General features: G+C 43.1%; 1 protein-coding gene across 1 annotated transcript in view; it reads left to right on the top strand.

Moving 5' to 3' along the window:
* Nucleotides 1-22272, top strand: part of EEA1 (early endosome antigen 1) — a 112710-nt gene that overhangs the window by 54060 nt on the left and 36378 nt on the right. The window contains exons 13-17 of the mRNA XM_075856824.1: nt 4275-4394; nt 6442-6645; nt 6835-7035; nt 14524-14637; nt 14782-14937. Of these exons, the coding sequence (XP_075712939.1) occupies nt 4275-4394; nt 6442-6645; nt 6835-7035; nt 14524-14637; nt 14782-14937 (795 nt within the window). The remainder of the gene's footprint in view (nt 1-4274; nt 4395-6441; nt 6646-6834; nt 7036-14523; nt 14638-14781; nt 14938-22272) is intronic.

Raw genomic sequence — 22272 nt, 5'->3', positions numbered from 1 at the left:
CGGGGTTTCCCATTGAATTCAATGGTGTGCTTAAACCCGCAACAAAGCAGTGTGTGTTGCGACAGAATCACAGCGATTCCGCTGCAAAAATCGAAAGTAAGAAGAAAAAAAAATGGTATACTTACCCAGAGTTCCCTGCTTTTTCTTCAGACTTCTCCAGTCCGGCCTCCTGGGATGACGTTTTACCCCATGTGACCGCTGCAGCTAATCTCAGGCTGCAGTGGTCATCTGGCCTGCAATGTCACCCCAGCAGGCTGGACTACGCGCAGAGAAGAGGTATGGACTGTGACAAGAATCAGAAGTATGAACGTTTTTTTCGAATTTTTTTTTTCCGCCGGGAATTCCATTGGGAAAATGGCGTTCCCTGTGGTGTTCAGGGCGGATACGCTGCGCAGCTTGACGCAGCGTAACCGCCCTGAACAAGCTGTGTGTGTTCCTACCCTTATTGTTCTTCACACTTGACTGGGAGCATCTTCAGTGAGATAGAAAGTCCTTATGGGAGGGCCTCAGTATAGATACACCTTCCTAATTTGAATATTTGGGTATTTTAGTATTAAAAATATTGGAGATTATGTAGAAATGAATCTCATCATTAATAAGAAAAATTAGAGATAAGTTGTCTAGCTGGCTTCGGATCCAGCTTGGTGCGTGAGCTGCACTACTTTAAAATAACTAATATCCACAAGTATCATTTTTCTACATACAAATATTATTCCAATGTAGATATTTAAGACATTCGAAAGTATGATCTGTGAATTTTTATGGAATTGTAACAGACCTTAGAATTAGGCCCCATGCACACGGCTGTGCCCGTAATCACGGCCCGCGATTGCGGGGACAGCTGCCCGCTCCCATGCAAAGTATGGGAGCACGGCCCTAAATGCAAAAGAACAGACCTGTTCCATAATTTTCGGAACATTTCTACGGCACGGACACCCATCTATAGCGAAAGGTGTCTGCGGCCAATACAACTGAATGGGGCCGTAATTGCAGACCGTATTACGGTCCGCAATTCTGGACAATTTTTACGGTCGTGTACATGAGGCCTTAGAATGCAGTGTCAACGGGACGGGGCGTTAACCTAATCCACTCTTCACGCCCCATTGATGCGGAATGGTGGAGACTGCACAGTTTAAAATGTATTTATGAATTCGCATAGAGACGGCCAAAATAAACAGCTGATTGCAGGGGGAGCGGCATAGAGAGATCAAAAAAAGGTGCTGGAATCAGGGGGAAGAAGCAATCTAGGTATAGCGGCAATTCAACTTTTGAGGACATGACCGGTCTTTAATTGGGTGGAGCGCTAAACCTATAAAATATTGTTTAAAAAAAAAGACATTTTAAGGCGTTAAATATTTACTTGTAATTGGAGAGTGGAAGGTTTAATGCTATACATAAATCAGACATGCCAACTATTCATATGATACAAGTCTGGGAAAGGACTGTTAGAATATTTCTCTCTTAAGTAGTTTACGTGGTGTAAGATGGAGAGGTAATGATCCTTTCTGGTATAGAAAGGCAGTGGATTATATTAGTCTATTATTGGATAAAGATTTGGTAGATTTGCAGGAGGTGTTTGCGCTTGAGGTATCTTTTTAATATTTACAGACTAGACATGCAATAAATGCACACACTTTTTGAACTCCCTTTAGGAGGGAGGATTCTACATTTCTTGAATTTGTAGTGAAAACAAAATTAATAAAGGGTTTACATATTTAAAAAATGTATAGTATGTTAAAGTTAGTTTTATAAAAGATGGATGGCAGCTTTTACCTGAAGAATAATTCATACCATACATGTCCGATCTATACAATACACATGGCCATTTTTTTTACTTGTTCAGATACAGCTTCTATGTATCTTAGATACATGGAAGCTGTATCTTGCTTTCATACCCGAATCCATCAGGTCAGCAGGACTGAAGGCTTCGGTGAAAGCAGGCCACCTGTTATCGATAACGCCTAAGTTCATGAACTTAGATGTGATCAATAATAGCTGGATCCTGCGTGCATTACATGGCCGACACCCGCTGATTATGGAGCGCGCACAGTCTGTGAGCCCGCTCTATACTTTCCCTTAACGGCTGCCACATACAGTACACGTACGTGGCATGTCGTTAATGGGTTAAGTACTGGGAGGAGGTAAGACAAATACTAGCAGATGTATATCATAGCACGTGTTTTGAGTGATGATCCTGCTATGGTTCACAAGAGGTTAAATATATAGTGCTTTAAGAGGACCAGTCACCGGGTCCTAACATCTAATTTACATATATTCGCTTTAACCAGCTTCCTCGCTGTTTCCAGTGCTGTTTTTCTTTTTGTTCTACTCCTGAGTAATGATGCTTCGTACTTGAGGCACCCAATATGCTAATTCACTGTAGTCGGCCAAGGGGGCGTGCACTAGAGGGAATCTCCCTGGGTGGAGCATCTTCACTGCCTCTGACATTATCCAATCAGCACGAGGCAGCTTATGACAAGCCTTGCCCAGCGAGACCATACTGGGCAAGACTTATAATCAAACACATTTGTCATAGGCTGCCTCGCGCATGTTGAGTTAATGTGAGATTCGCTTTTGATGTATTTATGAGAAAAATAGGGGAATCCATTTTTCCATTGTATTCTATAGACCAGCAAATCGACAAAAAACGCGAAATGCAAATCGACAAACGCAAAATTAATTTTGCCAACCTCGAATTCTGGCCTCATCTAAGCACAAGGCTCCACTCTACCATTCTGATGAGGAATAGAATAGAGCTCCTGCCCCTCACTGTTGGCTTTTCCTAAAGAAGAGATTCTTACCCGATTTTGACCTCCTGCTGCTAAAATTAAAATAAAATCTGTGACCTGTAATACCGAGAAAAATCCGCTGTCGTTCTACTGTTACTTTTTAAGTTTTCCTCAGAACCGTTAGGTCCTTTCTGACTATGCATTAATTTTATTTATTTTTTTCGTTTTAGCAGCCATAACTTTCTTTTTTATTGACTTGTCTGCTGTATGAGGCCTTGTTTTATGTTGAAGATATTTAATTTGTAGTGCTGTTTGGGGTGAGAGGGGGGGGGTACATATAAATTGCTGTGTAATTTTTATAATATTTTTGTGTAGTGGATGTAGAGAAAAAAAATATTTGCATCATTTTTATTTTTATACCGTTCAGGTTTTTTTCAACTAAAAAATCAGTTCTATTACTTCAGGTTATTCCCGTAATGATTGCGTTTTTGTCTTTTTTTATTTTTTTTACTCTTTTATTATGACTTTTTTTTTTTTTTTTTTTTTTTTAATCCAACGAAGAGGTTACTATTGTTTTTACTTTTTTTAAACATAATGTATTATCATACTTCCTAACAGCAGGCTTAGTGTACCGAAAGCCCTGAGGGTCCTTTCTAGGTATCTACGGGCCTGTTCACATCACCGTTCATTTCCGTTCCGGGGTTCAGTCGGGTGAACCCCGCAACAGAAAGTGAAACTGACAGCACAGCTTCCGTTTCAGTCACCATTGATCTCAATGGTGACGGAAACATCGCTAATGCTTTCTGTTCGTCACCATTCCGTCTGGTTTCCGGTTTTCCGACTGAATCAATAACGCAGTTGACTCCGCTATTGATTCTGTCGGAAAACCGGAAACCAGATGGAATGGTGACGAACGAAAAGCATTAGCGATGTTTCCGTCACCATTGAGATCAATGGTGACTGAAACGGAAGCTGTGCTGTCAGTTTCACTTTCCGTAGCGGGGTTCACCCGACGGAACGCTCCGACGGAACCCCGGAATGGAAATTAACGGTGATGTGAACAGGCCCTTAGGCTAACTGCACATCGGTCCCATTTCATCATTCCGCAGTCAGTCTTTACCACAGTGATCAAAGGGTTAAATGAGTCAGCGGCTCCTCCAATCCTAGATGTTACAGCAGGAGCTAGGCTGTCCGACAGCTGAGCACCTGCTCCAGGGCGGCACCAAACAGTTCAGTACTTATTCTGTAGAGCCGAAAAACACGGTGCAGTAGAATAAGGCCCTTTAATTACCACCATAAAAAGGAGTATTTGGGGACTTGCAAGGAACTTGCGCAATGCGTTTCTGGTCCTCAGCCTGGACCATTTCTTCATTTTTTTTTTCCACTACCAAAACTGCAATAACACACCCAAATAAATGTGTGTGTGTGTGTGTGTGTGTGTGTGTGTGTGTGTGTATATGTATATATAATATATCTTGATAGATTTTGCATTAAAACATTCCACATTTTGTTGAATTAAAATCTTAACTCTTGTATTGTCCTCAGCTAAAAGAAAAATCCTCAACGTCAGCCGATCTACAACATCAGCTGGAGAAAATAAGGCAGCAACACCAGGAACAGCAAACTCTTCAGCAAACCACTACATCCAAACTGAGGGAAGCCCAGGTAAATAAATCGACTCCAGTCAAGTATGGCAAGCTATTGGTAACACAAATAAAATATTTAACTAAGGTGTTAACATCTGCGTTATAGTTTTTCCATTGTTCCAAACGATTCAGTAGAACTTGTAATTTATTCATTTAAACCCCTGCTAATTCAGTGCTGCGAAGTTCAGTAGGCGGTTCTATTCAGTGATTGACAGCTATACATGGAAGGCTGTCAGTCCATGATTGGGAACACGGCTCATATAAGGCACTGATGCTGGTCGGCGTCAGGACTTTGTATGAGCTGCGCTAAATTGCGGAGGGGAGAAGAGGAGTGGTCAGGTGAGTGTTTTTTTTTTTTTTTTTCTTCTTTTTGCCGATGGGGGGGAAATCGATGGTGTATGGTTGTGGTTGTTGTGCACGACCGGTCAAAAGATGCAACACATTTATTAAAAGGCGTTCGCCTCTCAATAAATGTGAAGAACCTTACTCCAACTTTCTTTCTATTAAGGCTGGTGTATGAGATGCCAGTCCTAATAAATAGCCCCAATGTTTGCAGCATTTCAGAGTAAAATGCAACTTTTTTTTAGTGAGGGAGCCTGTCTGTATTTTTTGTTTTTGCTTGTTGACATTTTTTGAGTCAAAAATATAGCATACGGTCACTACACAGAGGTATCTGCCAAAAAAATAAAGCATTAGCTCATACACCTCATGCTGTCACAGGGGAGAAGGGAGGGAAATAAGACGAAAAAAGAATCAAACAAAAATAAACAATAGGCAATGTTGTACTCTGCATGAAAAATAGAATATCTCAAACGCAGGTAGCACCAGTTAGAAGGCACGCTATTCCCCCAGGACCACACAGGACCCACCTAAATCAAGAAACAAATATCAGGGTTTCACCCATTAAGACCTGTTCTTAAAGAGGCTCTGTCACCACATTATAAGTGGCCTACCTTGTACATAATGTGATCGGCGCTGTAATGTAGATTACAGCAGTGGTTTTTATTTGAAAAAAACTTTATTTTCACCAAGTTATGACCTATTTTAGCTTTATGCTAATGACTTTCTTAATAGACAACTGGGCGTGTTTTTACTTTTGACCAATCAGCGTCATGCACTTCTCCCCATTAATTTACTCTGCACATAGTGATCCTGCATTGTTCACCATGTGCAGTCACATACACCCACATTAACATTACTGAAGTGTCTTGACCATAAATAGACATCACGTCCAACCAGGACACAATGTCTATTCACAATCCTGACAATTCGGTAACGTTTGTGTGTGACTTACTCACACAGCACATCGAAACCACGCTGTGCTGTCATTTACAACGAGATCTCGCGAGATTACGCTTGCTGTGCTGTAAGTCCCACACAAACGTTACCGAAGTGTCGGGATTGTGAATAGACATCGTGTCCTGGTTGGACGTGATGTCTATTTACTGTCAAGACACTTCAGTAACGTTAATGTGGGTGTATGTGACTGCACATAGTGAACAACGCAGGATCACTATGTGCAGAGTAAATCAATGGAGAGAAGTGTATGACACCGATTGGTCAGCGTCATACACTTCTCTCCACAACGCCCACTTGGTCAAAAAGTAAAAACATGCCCAGTTGTTTATTAAGAAAGTCATTAGCATAAATCTAAAATAGGTCATAACTTGGTGAAAATAGATAGTTTTTCTAAATAAAAAACCACTGCTGTAATCTACATTACAGCGCCGATCACATTATGTACAAGATAGGGCACCTATAATGTGGTGACAGAGCCTCTTTAATACCACGTATTTAGAGAGAAATGATCTCTACCCCTGCCAATATGTGCAGATTTTGTCTGTATTTCATGCTGTCCATGGTTAGGGCAGCATGAATCTCCTAAGGTTCCATTTACATTTATAGGTGAGAGGCTGCAGTCAAAACATTGTTTGCATTTTCCCTTTTGCAGTTATTTGTGCTTTGAGTGCACGCTGACATTTAAATTTCTTTTGTATGATTTGTTTTGCCATAGGTGATTTTATTTTCCACATTATATATACTTTACGCCTAATGATTTTTTTCAGAGTGACCTTGAACAAGTGTTACGGCAGATTGGGGACAAAGATCAGAAAATTCAAAACCTTGAGGCCTTACTGGAAAAAAGCAAAAAAAATATTTCTTTACTTGAGAACGAGAGGGAAGACCTTTGTGCCAAAATACAAGCTGGTGAAGGAGAAACTGCTGTCCTCAGCCAGCTACAAGAGAAGAACCACACTCTGCAGGAACAGGTATGGAGTAGGAGTGATGACATAAGGGTATATAGTTTCAGTATATGAACACCTATAGCCATACTCGCTTTGCCCTAGTTTGGTTGTATATGTCTGTCTATGCTCTCTGACTTGTTGCTATGTTAAACAATGGGATCTGGTCATTACTAAATCTATTCTTTTACACTGGGACTCTTCTTTCTGTTACAGTTAACCCAACTAGCAGAGAAATTAAAGAACCAATCAGAAAGTCACAAACAAGCACTCGAGGATTTGCACGAGCAAGTGCAGGAGCAGAAATCCCATCTTCGAGCGTCTCAAGACCATGTGCTGTCTCTGGAGACCACCATTGGGGAACTGACCAGTCAGCTAAATGAAAGCAAAGAAAAAATGGTGCAGCTGGATTTGCAGGTACTATAATGGTTCTCCAGAATAAGCACTTGGATGAGTGTTCCCATAAAAATGATGTTTCACTCAAAGTCTATTGTTCTGAATTTGTTTTTTTATTTTTTTTATTAGTGCGTTCTTTATAATGCTTCATTGATTTTCATTGTCTCCTTTTTAAGAAAGACTTTGCTGTCCAAGCTATTTTTCTGGAAAAAGAACACTTAAGTGGTTACTAACTTTTAAAAAGACTTTGCGTAAATCCATAGTACAAGTGAATATAAGAAACTTTCTAATATTCACTAGGTGGACAAAAGTATTGGGACACCTACACAATACACCTACAGGAACTTTTATGTCATCCCATTCTAAATCCATAGGCATTAGAGCGAAGTTAGTCCCCCCTTTGCAGCTTAACCAACTTGCACTCTTCTGGGAAGGCTTTCTATAAGATTTTGCAGTGTGTCTGCGGGAATTTTTGCTCCTTCATCTAGAAGAGCATTTGTGAGGTCAGACACTGATGTTGGATGAAAAGGTCCGGCTCACAATCTCTGTTTTAGCTCAACACAAAGGTGTGCAATAGAGTTGAGGTCAGGGCTCTGTGCAGAATAGTCAAGTTCTTCTACACAATAGAGATAGAGAAGCGCGATTCGTCACTCCACAGAACACGTTTCAGCTGCTCCAGGGTCCAGTGGTGGCGTGCTTTACATCATTCCATCTGACGGTTGGCATTAGCATTTTTCTAAATGTAAATGTATCTGCTTGTAAGATAGGCAGTTATACCACACAAAATTGTTGCTAATTAACATCCCACATAGGGTAGTGAGCATTTTGACCCCACAGGTTTTTTGCAGAAATTATTGGAATTGGGCCGTGAAAATTAAAATCTAAATTTTTTCAAAGAAAATATAGGTTTAGCTCATTTTTTTTTCATTTCCACAAGGACTAAAGGAGAAAAAGCACTGCAAAATTTGTAAAGCAATTTCTCCCGAGTACGGCAATACCCCATATGTGGCAATGAGCTGCTTTTTGGGTACACAGAAGGGAAGGCGGGCCATTTGGCTTTCAGTACAGATTTTGCTGGATTGGTTTCTGGTCGCATTTGCATAGTCCCTGTGGGACCAAAGCAGTGAAAACCCCCCAGAATTGACCACATTTTGGAAACTACACCCCTCAAGGTATTCAGCTAGGGGTGTAGTGAGCATGTTAACCCAGCAGGTGTTTTGCAGAAATTAGTGTGCACGCGATGTTGCAGAGTGAAAATGGGATTTTTTCTGCACAGCCCGGTGTTGCACTGATAAATGTCCTTCCTCATCCCCCTTTTGGTCCACACTCCGCACCTTTGCAGTTTGGGGAATTTTGCTGGGAACTGTTGTCATGGTATAATACGGGCGCCCTCGCTTCCAGCAGATATGTTTGGCCCCCCTACCCTTCCTGGCTCTCTAATTTTAGGGCCTTGATAATTCGCCTCATGAAACAGAAGAAATGCTCCCCTCGGGCCGCCACAACTGCATATTTTTTATTTCCTGACTTATGGAAGCCTTAACCAATTTTATTTTTCACAGACGTAGTGGTATGAGGGCTGTTTTTTTGAGGGACGAGCTGTAGTTATTATTGGCATCATTTTGTGGTACATGCGACATTTTCATCACTTTTTATCCTTTTTTATTGGGAGGCAAGGGACCAAAAAATTGCAATTCTGGCATAGTCTTTTAGGTTTGTTTTTATGCAGCGTTCACCATGCGTTATAAATTACATGTTAACTTTATTCTGTGGGTCAGTACCATTCCGGCGATACCTAATTTATAGCATTTTTTATGTTTTACAACTTTTTGCACAATAAAATTACTTTTGTAAAAAGAATGTATTTTTTCTGTCGCCAAGTTATAAGAACCATAACGTTTTCATTTTTTAGTCGACAAAGCTGTATGAGGGCTTGTTTTCTGCGAGACGAGCTATAGTTTTTATAGGTACCATTTTTGGATACGTGAGACTTTTTGATCACTTTTTATTCCAATTTCTGGTATCGTTTTTTACGTTGTTTTGTCACGCCCTTCACTGTGTGGAATAAATAACATAATATTTTTGTAGTTCAGGCGGTTACGGACGCGGGGATACCAAATATGTATGGTTTATTAATTTTTTTCAATAATAAAGGACTTGATAAGGGAACAGGACGATTGTGTTTTATTTTATTACTTGAAACTTTTATTATATGTTTTAAAACTTATTTTTTACACTTTTTTTTTTTAGACTTGTTTTCAAGTCCCACTAGGGGACTTGAAGGTCCAACTGTCAGATTATTATTATTTTTTCTAATACATTGCACTACCTATGTAGTGCAATGTATTAGATCTGTCAGTCATTCACTGACCGCAAGCCGATTAGGCTTCGCCTCCTGGCGGGGCCTAATCGGCTTCCGTAATGGCAGAGCAGGAGGCCATTGTTAGGTCTCCTGTTGCCATTGCAGCATCGGCAGCCCTGATTGCATAGCAGGGCTGGCGATCTACTAGCAACCTGTAAGTTGCAGCGATCGAAGGGGTTAATGGCATGGATCAGAGCTAGCTCCGGTTCCTGCCGTTACAGGTGGGTGTCAGCTGTAACATACAGCTGACATCCACTGCTGATGACGCCAACTCGGCACCTGAGCAGGCGCCATCTTGCCGTCGGCTACGGAAGCCTTTTAGGCCCCGCCGCCGGGCGGGGGCTGGAAGTTTTCTGTGCTAGGCATACTGGGAGGCCAGTATTAGGCCTCCGGTTGCCATTGCAGCCACCGGAACCCCTGCAAACAGCTTAAATGCAGCGATCGCGTTTGAGCGCTGCATTTAAGGGGTTAATGGCGGGGATTTAAGTAAATTTCGGTCCCCGCCATTACAGCCAGATGTCAGCTGTAAGATACCGCTGACATCTGGCGATGGTGGCACCGCCTCAGCTTCTGTGCCGGTGTCCACCATTTGTCGTATGGATACGGCAAAATGCGGGAAGCACTAGCTTTCCATGATGTATCCATACGGCAAATGTTGGGAAGGGGTTAATATGTAATATGATTACTAATACGAGATGTGGCACAACAAATATATATATATATATATATATTCACAATCCCAGTATACTTTAACGTACGTACGTACGTACGTACGTACGTACGTACGTACTCGCTTGTGACCCTCCCCACCTTGCTTTTACTAATTCTTTAAGGGGTTACAAGGATTAAGGGGCTATAGGGCTTTAGAGAGGGGAGCTGCAAGGGAAGAAGGGCTTGTATAGGACAAGGACTGTGGGATATAGACACTAGAGGTTCTAGTTGTAAGGGGAGCTGTTATGGGATATAGAGTTGGCGTTAGGAGGGCTTTGTATAGGGTTTAAAGTGGCTGTGGTGGCAACATTTGGTCAGAGATGGAGGGATATCTATCGCCTCACATCTTCTATAGGGTAGCCTAAGGGAGGAGATGTTTAATGCAGCTGCTTGTTGTCTAGGGGTAGGATAATTAGCACAGCTGGTTGCTTGTTCCGTTCCAGGAGAGATCTTGTTATTGCAGGGCTGCGGTGGTGAGCAGATCTTTTGGTGGAGCAGGTTGGTGAGTGGAACGGCAGGTCATGAGGGAGTGGGAGCCAGCTGCTTAGCTATTCATCTGATGAGGACTTTCTTGGTGGTGCCAATGAGCTGATGAACTCATGATTGTACTTGCGCTCAGCTGTTTAAACGCTACGGCGCTCAACTCGTTTGACTGAGCGAACCCACGCTAGGCTTCTCAAGCTCGCTCCTGAGCCAGGTGCAGACACAATAGTGCTGTCTTTGCCTGGTTCCCATGGGATATAACTTCACTGAGCCGACCCGCACTTTATGAATACAATGCAGAATATGCTTCTAGCCATCTGCCGGTTTATGACCCCCCCCCCCCCCCCCACGCTAGAGTGAAGTTGACACAGGATCAATGGAAATCCTCTGCTCCTGTTTGTTATAAAACTAGACCGGACTGCTGGCTTTCTTTCAGCTGTCTTTGTCCAGTATCCTGAGGCACTAACCCACAGACATGTGTGATTTTTGTTTTTATTTACACATCCACCTATCAGGAACACTTCCATTAACACCAGTAAGTGTTATATTTCACCCCATTGCTGGATTCACAGCTATGCTGCTCATTACTGCTGTATGATTTCCTCCATGCCTATGATTCTCCTCTTCTCTGTGTGTGCAGTGTATAGAAGACATGATAGCAGTTAGACTCCACCCACTAGCTAAGAGAAAACTGAGCATTAGAGAGAGAGCCTGCAGAGGGGAAAACTGCTAATAAAATATGCCATACACAAGTCATATAATGGCCAGAAATATTGTTATTCCTCATGTACATACATATGACCGCTTATGCTAATAACTCAGGTAAAAGTTTAGGTACGCTTTAAAGCTCTCAGATGCCAGTTGCTATATTTTCATTTGAATAGTGCCTGCCTTTAGGAGACGATCCTTTGATCAAAAAGCATAGGCCGAGGCCTTCAGGGCAATTGTTAAATAGGTTCTCCGGGACTTTTATGTTAAAGGCCAATCCTTTAGGATAGGCCGTCAATTTCAGATTGGTGTGGGTCCGAGTCCTGGCACCCCTGACAATCCTCTGACTAAAGGGGCTGCGGTGATGAACGCCACGTCTACCAATGTTTACCAGGCACAGCCCCGAACACTTTCGCAACGGCTGTGCTTCGGATTGCGGCTCAGTCCCATTCACTTGAATTGGACCGGAACTGCAATCCCAGGCACAGTCGCTACAGAAGTGTACGGCGCTGTGCCTGTGTCCCTTCAGTCAGCTGATCGTCAGGATTGCTAGGACTCAGTCTTTTACCAAATTTTATTATAAAAGTCCCAGAGACTAAGACTATTCAGAGTACCATGTCGTAGCATTTAAAGAGATTTTCCCATTTTAAGTAGATCACACTAGTTAGACTGTCAAATAATTTGAGATCGGAAAGCTTGAACTCAAACTTGTGTAACTGCCATTGATTTTAAAAGGCATCTGTTACCATTTTATATAAAATGAATTTTCATGGGTTTGTTCAATTTTTTATTTTTTTTTGTTCATTGTCCAATTGAGTAGTTTTTCATGTTTTACTTATTCCATGTTCACACGCAATGTTACCCATTGCATTGCAAAATGTGAAATCTGCGGCAAAAACATGAAAGAAATATGCAACACACAGGAATTGATGCTGAATTTCTCTGAATGAGTGTAAAGGATCTGCCAGACACAGCTTCTGTGTCAACGCCCATAGGTAATCAGTCTGCACCTGCTTCTATGTCTGTGAGACTGACTCCATCTTCCACCACCTAGGATTGCAGGCTTAGGAGTGGGAGAGCCTATCACAGCCTGGCCAGATGGAGCTAGCTCCTGCCCTTTTGTCTATTTATACCTGCCTTTCCTGTTCCTCCTTTGCTTGTGATTCTTCTCTGCTGGTTTCCTGGCCCTGCTGCAGCTTCTTGAACTACTGATCCTCTGCTTGTGATTGACCTTGGCTTTACTGACAACTCTTCTGCTCTGCGTTTTTGTACCTCGCTCATCTCCTGGTTTGACTCAGCTAATCACAAGCCCATATACCTAGTCTACCCTGGTCTCTGACACTACTATGGACCCCCTTGAGACCCTGGCTCAGCAAATGCAGGGCCTCTCCTTACAGATCCAGGCCCTGGCTCAGAGGGACAACCAGCCTGATGCTACCCCGGTAGTGCCCCTCACCTCACCTCTTGAACCCCACCTCAAGTTGCCTGACCGGTTCTCAGGGGACCGGAAGACTTTTTTCTCCTTTCGGGAGAGTTGTAGGCTCTATTTTCGCTTAAAGCCCCACTCCTCTGGTTCTGAGAGCCAGCGGGTGGGTATAATTATGTCCCGGCTCCAGGACTGGCCCCAAGAATGGGCCTTCTCCTTGGCTCCTGACGCCCCTGAACTTTCCTCCGTTGATCTTTTCTTTTCTGCTCTCGGGCTCATTTATGACGAGACTGACAAGACTGCCTTTTGCCGAGAGTCAGCTGGTGACCTTACGTCAGGGTAAGAGACCTGTTGAAGAGTATTGTTCTGACTTTAGGAAGTGGTGTGTAGCTTCTCGGTGGAATGACCCTGCCTTAAGGTGCCAGTTTAGATTGGGTCTGTCGAATGCCCTGAAAGACCTGCTAGTTAGCTATCCCTCTTCTGACTCCCTAGACCAGGTTATGGCTTTAGCGGTACGACTTGACCGACGGTCCCTACACTCAATAGGTGCACGACAGACAAACAGACAAGGGTACAAAGAAGCCGGGGAAATGGGGAAGTTGCCCACGGGAACACCGTGAGCAACAAGCGAGGTGAACGAGCCGAGTCAAACCAGGAGATGAGCGAGGTACAAAAACGCAGAGCAGAAGAGTGGTCAGTAAAGCCAAGGTCAATCATAAGCAGAGGGTCAGTAGTTCAAGAAGCTGCAGCAGGGCAAGGAAACCAGCAGAGAAGAATCACAAGCAAAGGAGGAACAGGAAAAGCAGGTATAAATAGACAGAGGGCGGGAGCTAGCTCTGTCTGGCCAGGCTGTGATAGGCTCTCCCACTCCTAAGCCTGCCATCCTGGGTGGTGGAAGATGGAGTCAGTCTCACAGACATAGAAGCAGGTGCAGACTGATTACCTATGGGCGTTGACACAGAAGCTGTGTCTGGCAGATCCTTTACAATGAGTCTAAAGTCTAGAGCTTGTATGTGGGGATCACAAGACAGGCCAGTCAGTTGCCAACTTGTAGTGGAAGCTGCTATTTTATGTTTTCTAGGGGGGCCGGAGGAAGTTAATGACTATGAGCAGCCAATTTGATAAACCCCTTACCAACATTTGACATGACTGTAAGTCATTGTCGGTGGGGGAGGTATGGAGCGCTCTGTATTCAGCGGATGTCGGCTGAATGTTACACTGTGTAACCACCAGGATCAGAGAGAACTCCAATGCAGGTCGTTTCACCACATAGAGGCCATGGTCAATAGCCAAGAGGGAGAGAGGAAGCCGCCTCTGTCACTCCAAATTTTTTTATTAAATGTTTTTTTCTCTATGTAATAGTCGTACATCCTAAAAAATATATATATATAAATTTGGTTTCGCCATAGTTGTATTGACACACAGAATGTTGACATGTTATTTTTACTGTACAATGAATGCTAGAAAAACTAAACCCAAAAAACAATGGCGAAATTGCAGGTCTCCCCCCCCCATTCCCCCTAACAATTAATTTTCATTCAGTTTCCCAGTACAATTGTATGGTACATTAGACATGTTGGTTAAAACTGGAGGATCTTTTTAGCAGAGTTAGTGCCTGATTGTCAATGGTCTGAAATTCCATCTTATTTCTGTAAGTTTGCAATTTTTTTCCAAGATAACTGATCGCAAGAGTCAGCAAACCGATACCTATATCATATCTTGGAATATGTGGCCTTTTTATATGACACTTGGGTTTTTTAATTACTCGTTTTTAATGGTAGTCTCTTATTAAGTGGGATATTTAGTTTTCACTTCATTTTAGATCAAAGCAAAGACTGAGCTTTTGCTATCTGCCGAAGCTGCCAAGACTGCACAGAGGGTCGATCTGCAAAATCATTTGGATACAGCTCAAAATGCATTGCAAGACAAGCAACAGGTAAGCATTTCTTCAATATTGCTAAACATGTAAAAACCGTAATCTGTAACATATCATAGATTTTTACCATCATTGGGTATAAATATATGAATGTGTTTTGGATTTTGGATTATATTTTGCTATTGAGCCTCTTTTTCTAAGTAGGAATTAAATAAAGTCAACACACAATTTGAGCAAGTGACAGCAAAATTACGAGAAAAACAGGATCACTGCACACAGCTGGATCAGTGTCTCAAAGAGTACAAAGAAAAGCAACTAAACATAGAGCAGAAAGCAGAAGCATTTGAGGTGCAGAATAAGGTGAGTGCAAAGCCTATAAAAGTGCAGCTACTATTATTCAAAAAACACGTATATTTGTAAATATTTCTGGATATCTGACGTAACGTGGGATTCATGGGGGGCAGACATTTCTATAGACTATTAGTAAGCCTATTAAAGTACGCTACAGTCAGTCTCTTCCTATCTCAAAAAACTGCTTACAGGGAACATTATATTTTCCCCAGGCACCCCTGCACTGGTAGCCCTATCCAAATAAGGGACATATGCTTCTTAAAATGAGGCATACTTTAAGGGAGAGTTACTACTGTATAAATAGGGTCTTAATACTCTTTATTTGAGTAGTGAAGTTCCTATCTCAAGGAGACATTCCTTGGAGGAATGCTGGCACTTTTCTGAACAGTGACGTCAGGGGCTCCCTCTAGGAGCGGAATCCCCTCCCAGAGCAATGCTGACACTCGATCTGGGGATTCTGCTCCTGGAGGAGCCCCTAACATCACTGTCTATATATGGACAGTGACGTCAAGGGTTTTCCCAAGGAGTCGCCGGCATAGGTGGACATGGCTACATGTTTTTCCTGTGGCAGAGGTAAATGTTTTTTCCTGCAGCTAGCTTACCCCATTTTGCCCACATCTGTCGCCAATCCTGGACCCCAAGGATGCCCCCCCTTGAATGTGGCCCCCAAATGGGCCAGGTCATTTTCACAGGCTTTAGGTGACATTTCCAGACTCTGAAATCATGATTAAGTCTTTGGAGTGCCTGTCTTTTCCATGCCCCTTCTTCGCTGTGCCCGAGGAGTCCCCTTGTGAGGGCCATGATCAGTTTTTAACGGCCGTCACAAAGGTTGATTTCTCAAAAAACAGACGTTGAAAACTGATTCATTGACTTCTATGGGGGCCGTCGAGCCGTGAAAACTGACAAAAAGTAGAACATATTCTATTTTTTGACGGCCAGTATTTACTGTCTGTTATAAAACTGCTGTGTGAATACACCCATAGAAGTTCATTGTTCTTGAAACAGCCGTGTGACTGCTGTTAAAAAAAAAAAAAAAGTTCCGTCACACGGTCATTTTTCACTGTTGTGTAAATATAGCCTACGGGTACACCCATCCCACTGTCAGATGAGGCAGCACTCGGTGACTCTCTTGAAAGAAGCTTGTTTCCCAGACCAAGCCTGCATTCATGGCTGCAGGTCCTTTGCTGCCCTTTGCATCCGCACTGTGCTTTTTTGGATGGTGTCTCCCAAGAGGATATGGCTAACCTAGCATCCCAGCTAATTCACGCATCAAAGTTTTTGAGGTTTCCCCTGAGTCAGCCCGCTTCTATGCCCATACTTCTTTTACTGCCAACCTGTGTTCCATTTGGCTAAATTCTGCAGCAGCTGACCAGTCGTCCAAAAAAGTCCTTGTTGGCCTTGCCTTTTTCAGTGGCAGACTTTTTTAGAAAATGTCTGGAATTATTTCCTAGATAACGACCCTCATCTGCATCAGATCTGCCCCCCACTGTACTCAGATTTTTCTCTCAGGTGAGGACTTTTTCTGCAGGTGGTGGCTCATGCGGTCTTTGCATTCAAGCATCTTACTGATCTCAATTTTGTCCATGGGGCTCTTCACGTTGCTCTTCTTGTACCTTTAAGGGACGTTTTGCTACTTCTCCTTTTCTGGAAAGTTGCCTTTCTGGGGGCAGTCAATTCAATTTGAAGGATTTCGGTACTGACTGCCAGCCATAGAAATAAGATGGTTTTCTAGCCTTCTTCCTGAAGGTTCTCCCTTCCTTCTGCCCCTCTCCATCTTTTCCGAGGGAGTAAGCTTTGCCTTGATGTGACGAGAGCAGTCCGGCATTCTACCAGTTTTGCTCCAACTTCAGCCAGTCTGGTGCCCTTTTTTTTTTTTTGGGCCTATGGCCTCCCTCTTCCGTGTCATCTCTTGATAGAAGGGAGGTTTTCTAGGTTTGGAGGCAGAGACATAGGTCTCTAGAGCATCGGTGTCTTCTCCTGAGCCGGCTCAATTTTCAAACAGACTGGAGGACTTCAGCCTGTCTTAACTACTGGGGTACACAGCTTCAAGGGTCTAGTAGACCAGCCTTTAGGCTGTATTGTTTATTTCTTGTGCAATTTGCCCAGGGGTTAATTTTTTTCCTCCAGACAGTGCTGCTTGTTTGTTTCTTTGTCCCCTTCTGTCATTTTTTTTTTCCACAGGAGGATGCTACTAAGCAGCTAAGCAGAGGTGGGCAATGCTACTTTTTATGCCTGTGGCGGTTGTGATATAAAGGTTTACATGCGGCTAGCTTAACCCATGGTGCCAGATTGTGGCCGAGCTCAGGAGACCCTACCTTTTCTTTGGACAATGCACAATCTACCTCTCACGGTAGATTCTATAGGAGAGGTCACTGTGCCCTGGACAGATCCCTTTCCTCGTCAAGCTCTTTCCAGAGGGGAGCGGTGGTCCCTTTGCAAGCTTTAATGGTGTTGTTGTTTCGAATGTGGATCAGTCTCTTTCCTTTGGAAATCGCAGTTGTCCGCTACCATGCGGTCATAAATGCGTGCATGCGTACACCTTTTATGTTAGAAGCACTTAGGAAGAGACATACTTAAAGTGCCAGCGGCTATGTTTCCTAAACCATAGCGAATTTGAGAAATTATTATCTAAGGAGTGGAAACATCCTGACAGACATCATGTTGTTTATAAATGCGCAGACACCCTGTTTCCTTTTCAAGAAGACTTGGTCTCTGTGTAGTCTGTTTCTCCTTCTGTGGATCTGTAGGCTATAAAGTACCATTCCTCTGTCTGATGCGATTTCATTCAATGACCCTCTGGACAAGAAGTTGAATTTTCAAGCCAAGTATTTTTATGACTGCAGGTTCCTCTCTGCTTCTGCTCCTGACTTTTTTGCATCCGATATGGTGGGTAAGGCCTAGGGCTGGACAATTTAATCAAAATTGCCATTCAGCGCAATTATGTCCTCTTGCGAATTTCATTTTTATCAATAATTTTCTCCGGGTTTAAACTATATCTGTCTTCAGGACGCAGATTCAGTTGAATCCAATGGTAGAGCAGGGGACCGTAAGTTATGGGGGCATTATACTGTGTGAGTGCAGCTATAGGGGCATTATACTGTGTGGAGAAGCTATGGGGGCATTATACTATGTGGACGGCAACTATAGAGGCATTCTACTGTGTGGAGGCAGTTAGTGTCATATGTGGGGACAGCTATGGGGTATTATACTGTGTGGGGAGCACTATGGGGGCATTCTACTGTGTGGAGGCAGTTAGTGTCATATGTGGGGACAGCTATGGGGTATTATACTGTGTGGGGAGCACTATGGGGGCATTCTACTGTGTGGAGGCAGTGTCACGGTGTATATTATACACAGTAGTATACAGCAGGCTGAGGGGATAAATATTAATTCAGTGGCGTAGCATGCAAATAGGGGGCGTGTCATGCAAAAAGGGGTGTGACCTAAATAATCATTCATTAATCATAATAGAGGTTACATGTTGAATTAATCGTGACTTTGATTTAGGTCATAATTGCCCAGCCCTAGTAAGGCCTGTTCAGTGTGGGGGAAGCAGCTGCACTGCAGTATCCTGGCATGATACTGTGGTGCAGCAGGATTTAGCCGAACTAGCCTCTCAGGTAATCCATGCGTCAAAGTTTCTATTTGAGGCTTCCCTTGAGTCAGCCTGCCAGTCTCCTGTGCATCAGTTTATTCTTTTGCCATCCGGCACTCTGTTTGGCTGAAATCTTGGGCAGCGGATCAAGCTTTCAAGCAGGCCCTTATTGACTTTCCCTTTGTTGGCGGTAGGCTTTTTGATAAAAGTCTGGATAAGATTATTTCTGAGGTTACAGATGGTATGAGCTTTCTTCTGCCTCAAAACGGTCCTTGCCGTATGCAGCCTTCTCACCGGTTTCACAAGTTTTGTTTCTTTCCCAGCGCCCCTCGCGAAAATCAGCTTCTTTCAGGTTAGACAGGAGCACGAACCATACCAATGTCCATCTTTCAAGCCTAGACCAGCATGGCAGCCGCATCTTAGACCCGCCTTTATCAAGACAGGTCTCTCTTCTATTAACATTCGCGATGTATACCTCCAAAGGCCCACCAGCGTTTCCTTTGTTTCGCGGTGGGTTCCCTACATTTCCAATTTGTCGCTTTACCGTTTTGGCTCGCCGCATCTCCTCGGTTCTTCACCAAGGTCTTGTTGACTCCCACGGCGCTCCTCCGAGCCAGTGGAGTCACTGTCATCCTTTTACCTGGACAACCTTTTGATGGTGAGGGCACCCTCCAAACAAGACAATCCTCATTAATCTAAACCGTTTTGGGTCATGGGAATGATACTCAAAACCAAGACAGCGAGGGTCCTTCTCCTGGTGGACAAGATAGCCTCCATTTTAGCTGAGGTGACTCTTCTTTGCCAGGACACTTATTTATTTTTCAGTTTTTGTATTCAAGTGTTGGACAGGATAGGTTCGACCTTCAAAGCAGGTCAATATCCACAATACCAGGGGGCAATCATTTTGCGCTGAGGCTAGTCTCTGGACTTGCTGAGCAAGTTGATTCTCCGGCCCTCTAGGTTTCGTCAGAAGTTGCGACTGTGGAAGACCTCATCGGCCATCACGATGTGTCAGTCTTTTTTTTTTTTGTTTTCCTCCCCTCCAGTAGTTGGACGTGTCAACGGATGCCAGTATGTCTTGGTGCAGTTTTTGGTCTCCACTTGGTTCAGGGAACTTGGTGGCAGGAGGAGACATCCTTACAGATCAGCCTGCCTGTAATGAGGGCAATCTTTCTAGCCCTCGTCCACTAGACTCTTCTGCTTTAGAGTTGGTCAGGATCCAGCCCGACAAATCCACCGCGGTTGCTTATCTGAACCACCAGGGGGACACCAGGAGTCGGACAACTCTGTCGGAATGCTCTCTGATCGTGCTGTGAGCGGAGCAGCATATTCCAGAGCTAAAGCCGAGAAAGTGGTCCTCTTATCTAAGGATATTTCATAAACTGTGCTAGAGGTGGAGCTACCCGTATGTGGATCTTTTTGCGTCCCATCTCAACCACGAGTTTCTAACCTATGTGGCCGGGGAACGGGAATCCAGGGCCATCGCAGTCGACGAGCTGGTCACTCCATGTAGAGTGTTCTCTCATCTGTATCTCTTCGCTTCGTTTCCACTCTTGTCCAGAGTACTGTAGAGGTAAGGCGTTCCTTCGAATCTGGTAGATCTGGACTGGCCCCCACCGTGCTTGGCATGGATACCTAATCAATTCTCACGAACGCGCCATGTAGTCTTCCGCTTCTACCGAACCTTCTTTCCTAAGGTCTTCTATTCCTCCCTTCTTTACCTCAGATGCGTTTAATGGTCTGGCTGTTGTAGCCTATGTTCTGAAGTCCCGGGGTCTTTCTGAGCCTGTCATTTAGACGACGTTGAAGACCAGAAAACCTCAGTCAGCCAAGATATACCATCGTACGTGGAAGGCTTATTTCCGCTGGTGTGAGCATAATAATTTCTATTCTATGAAATGTTCCACACCTAGGGTTCTGTTCTTCCGGCAATGATAGGGCCTTGGCTTATCTTCCCTGAGGGGTCAGGTCTCTGCTCAGTCAATCCTTTTTTAGGGAACTTGGGCTTTTCGTTCTCCGGTGAAAACTTTTTTGCAGCGGTTGGCTCATGCGGTCCCTCCTTAAGGAAATCCCATTAAGCCTTGGGATAGTGTCCTCAGGCTCTTCAAGGATTTCCTTTGCACTTGCCAATGGATTCAAATACACACTGAAGGACCGCGTTGACTTTTTAACTCAATAAGTTTTTATTGATATTTTTCAACACAGAATTAACATACAATTGCTTTCCATTGCATAGGATATGTAATACTTGTATTATCAGACAAACTTAATACAAACATGTAATACAAAGAAATAAAACCAAAAATAAAACAGTACCTATGATCTAGAATTTTCAGTTATCCTAACACCATACATATGATAAATTCCCTTACTTATATATTGCTATCCTGTCTTTCCTCTTGGGAAATGATTACTTTGTCTTTTTCTTACTATACACCTCTGTCCTTTTTGTTTCCCCTCAAAACTTAAGGTTATGGGCACTACTCAACCATGTATCCCATTCTGTCTCGTATTTAGGTATTGAATGATTCTTATGTGCCATCATTTTTTCATGTGAGCATGTGCTGTTAACATGAGCAATAATTTCCGTTAGTGCGGGAATTGTTGGACTTTTCCAGTATCTAGTTATGGTTATTTTGGTCGCAAGAAGTATATGCGCCGTTATTATTCTAAATTCCCTCGGAATCTCTTCAATGTTTAGAAAAAGTAAAGCAAGTGAAGGAGAGGGGACTATTGTAATCCCTATAATGTCTGACAATAGAAGGAATGTGGCTTTCCACAGATTTTTAAGTAGTGGACATTTCCATAAGATATGAATCAAGGTTCCTCTACCTCCGCAGTTCCTCCAACAATAGTGAGAGGCATTCGGGTATATGCGTTGAAGTTTATCCGGCGTGTAATACCAACGAAGCATCGTTTTCATCACTGATTCATAATGCAGAGTGCATTTCAAATTTTTTGCTATGAAAGTAAGTGCATTTGTCCATTCCTGCTCAGTATATTCTTTCGTGAGTTCCTTCTCCCATGCCAGAAAAGATGGAGACTTTGCAAATGTGTTTTTGGATCCCAAGAGATCATATAAAGGTCGTAATCCTCTAGATTGTGACCCCGTTTGGGTCCAAAATCGGAATATGTCTGCATTAGCTGTAACCTCAAACTGACCCTCCGCTTGCAAGAAGTGTCTGATTCTTAGGAATTTGTAAAATTCATTGTTCGGGATACCATATTTGATATGTAATGAATTAAATTGTACCAAATGGCTGTGCTCTGTCAAGGAAGACATCTGTGTCAGACCCTGCTTCTTCCAAGACTTAAGGTCTAGGTCAGGTATAAGGAACTCTAAAGCATCTACCGGTGATACTGGGAGTAAAGAGAATGCAGATGTACCACTTAACGTATGGAATTTTGCCCAATTCTGTAGGGAAGTATCTAGGAAATATGGCAGGTGGGAGTCATGGGTTTTGGAGTGTAATTTTACTATTAGAAGAGCTTTTAGATTATGAATAGGGGATATTGATGTTTCAATGTGTACCCAATTTTTGGAGATGTCTCCCTCCCACCAGTCTTTCAATTGAGATACCTGGGTAGCTAGGTAATAATGTTGAATATTTGGTAAACTCAAGCCCCCGTGTTTTTTCCCTTTATTCAGTATTCTAGCTGCTATTCGCGGTCTTTTCTTGAGCCAAATATATGTGTTTACCAATTTATTTGCTTTATTGAAAAAGGAAAGGGGCATTTTTATCGGCAAT

Source organism: Rhinoderma darwinii, chromosome 3, assembly GCF_050947455.1.
Source record: "Rhinoderma darwinii isolate aRhiDar2 chromosome 3, aRhiDar2.hap1, whole genome shotgun sequence".
Lineage (NCBI taxonomy): Eukaryota > Metazoa > Chordata > Amphibia > Anura > Rhinodermatidae > Rhinoderma > Rhinoderma darwinii.
This window is presented reverse-complemented; position numbering and strand designations above follow the sequence as displayed.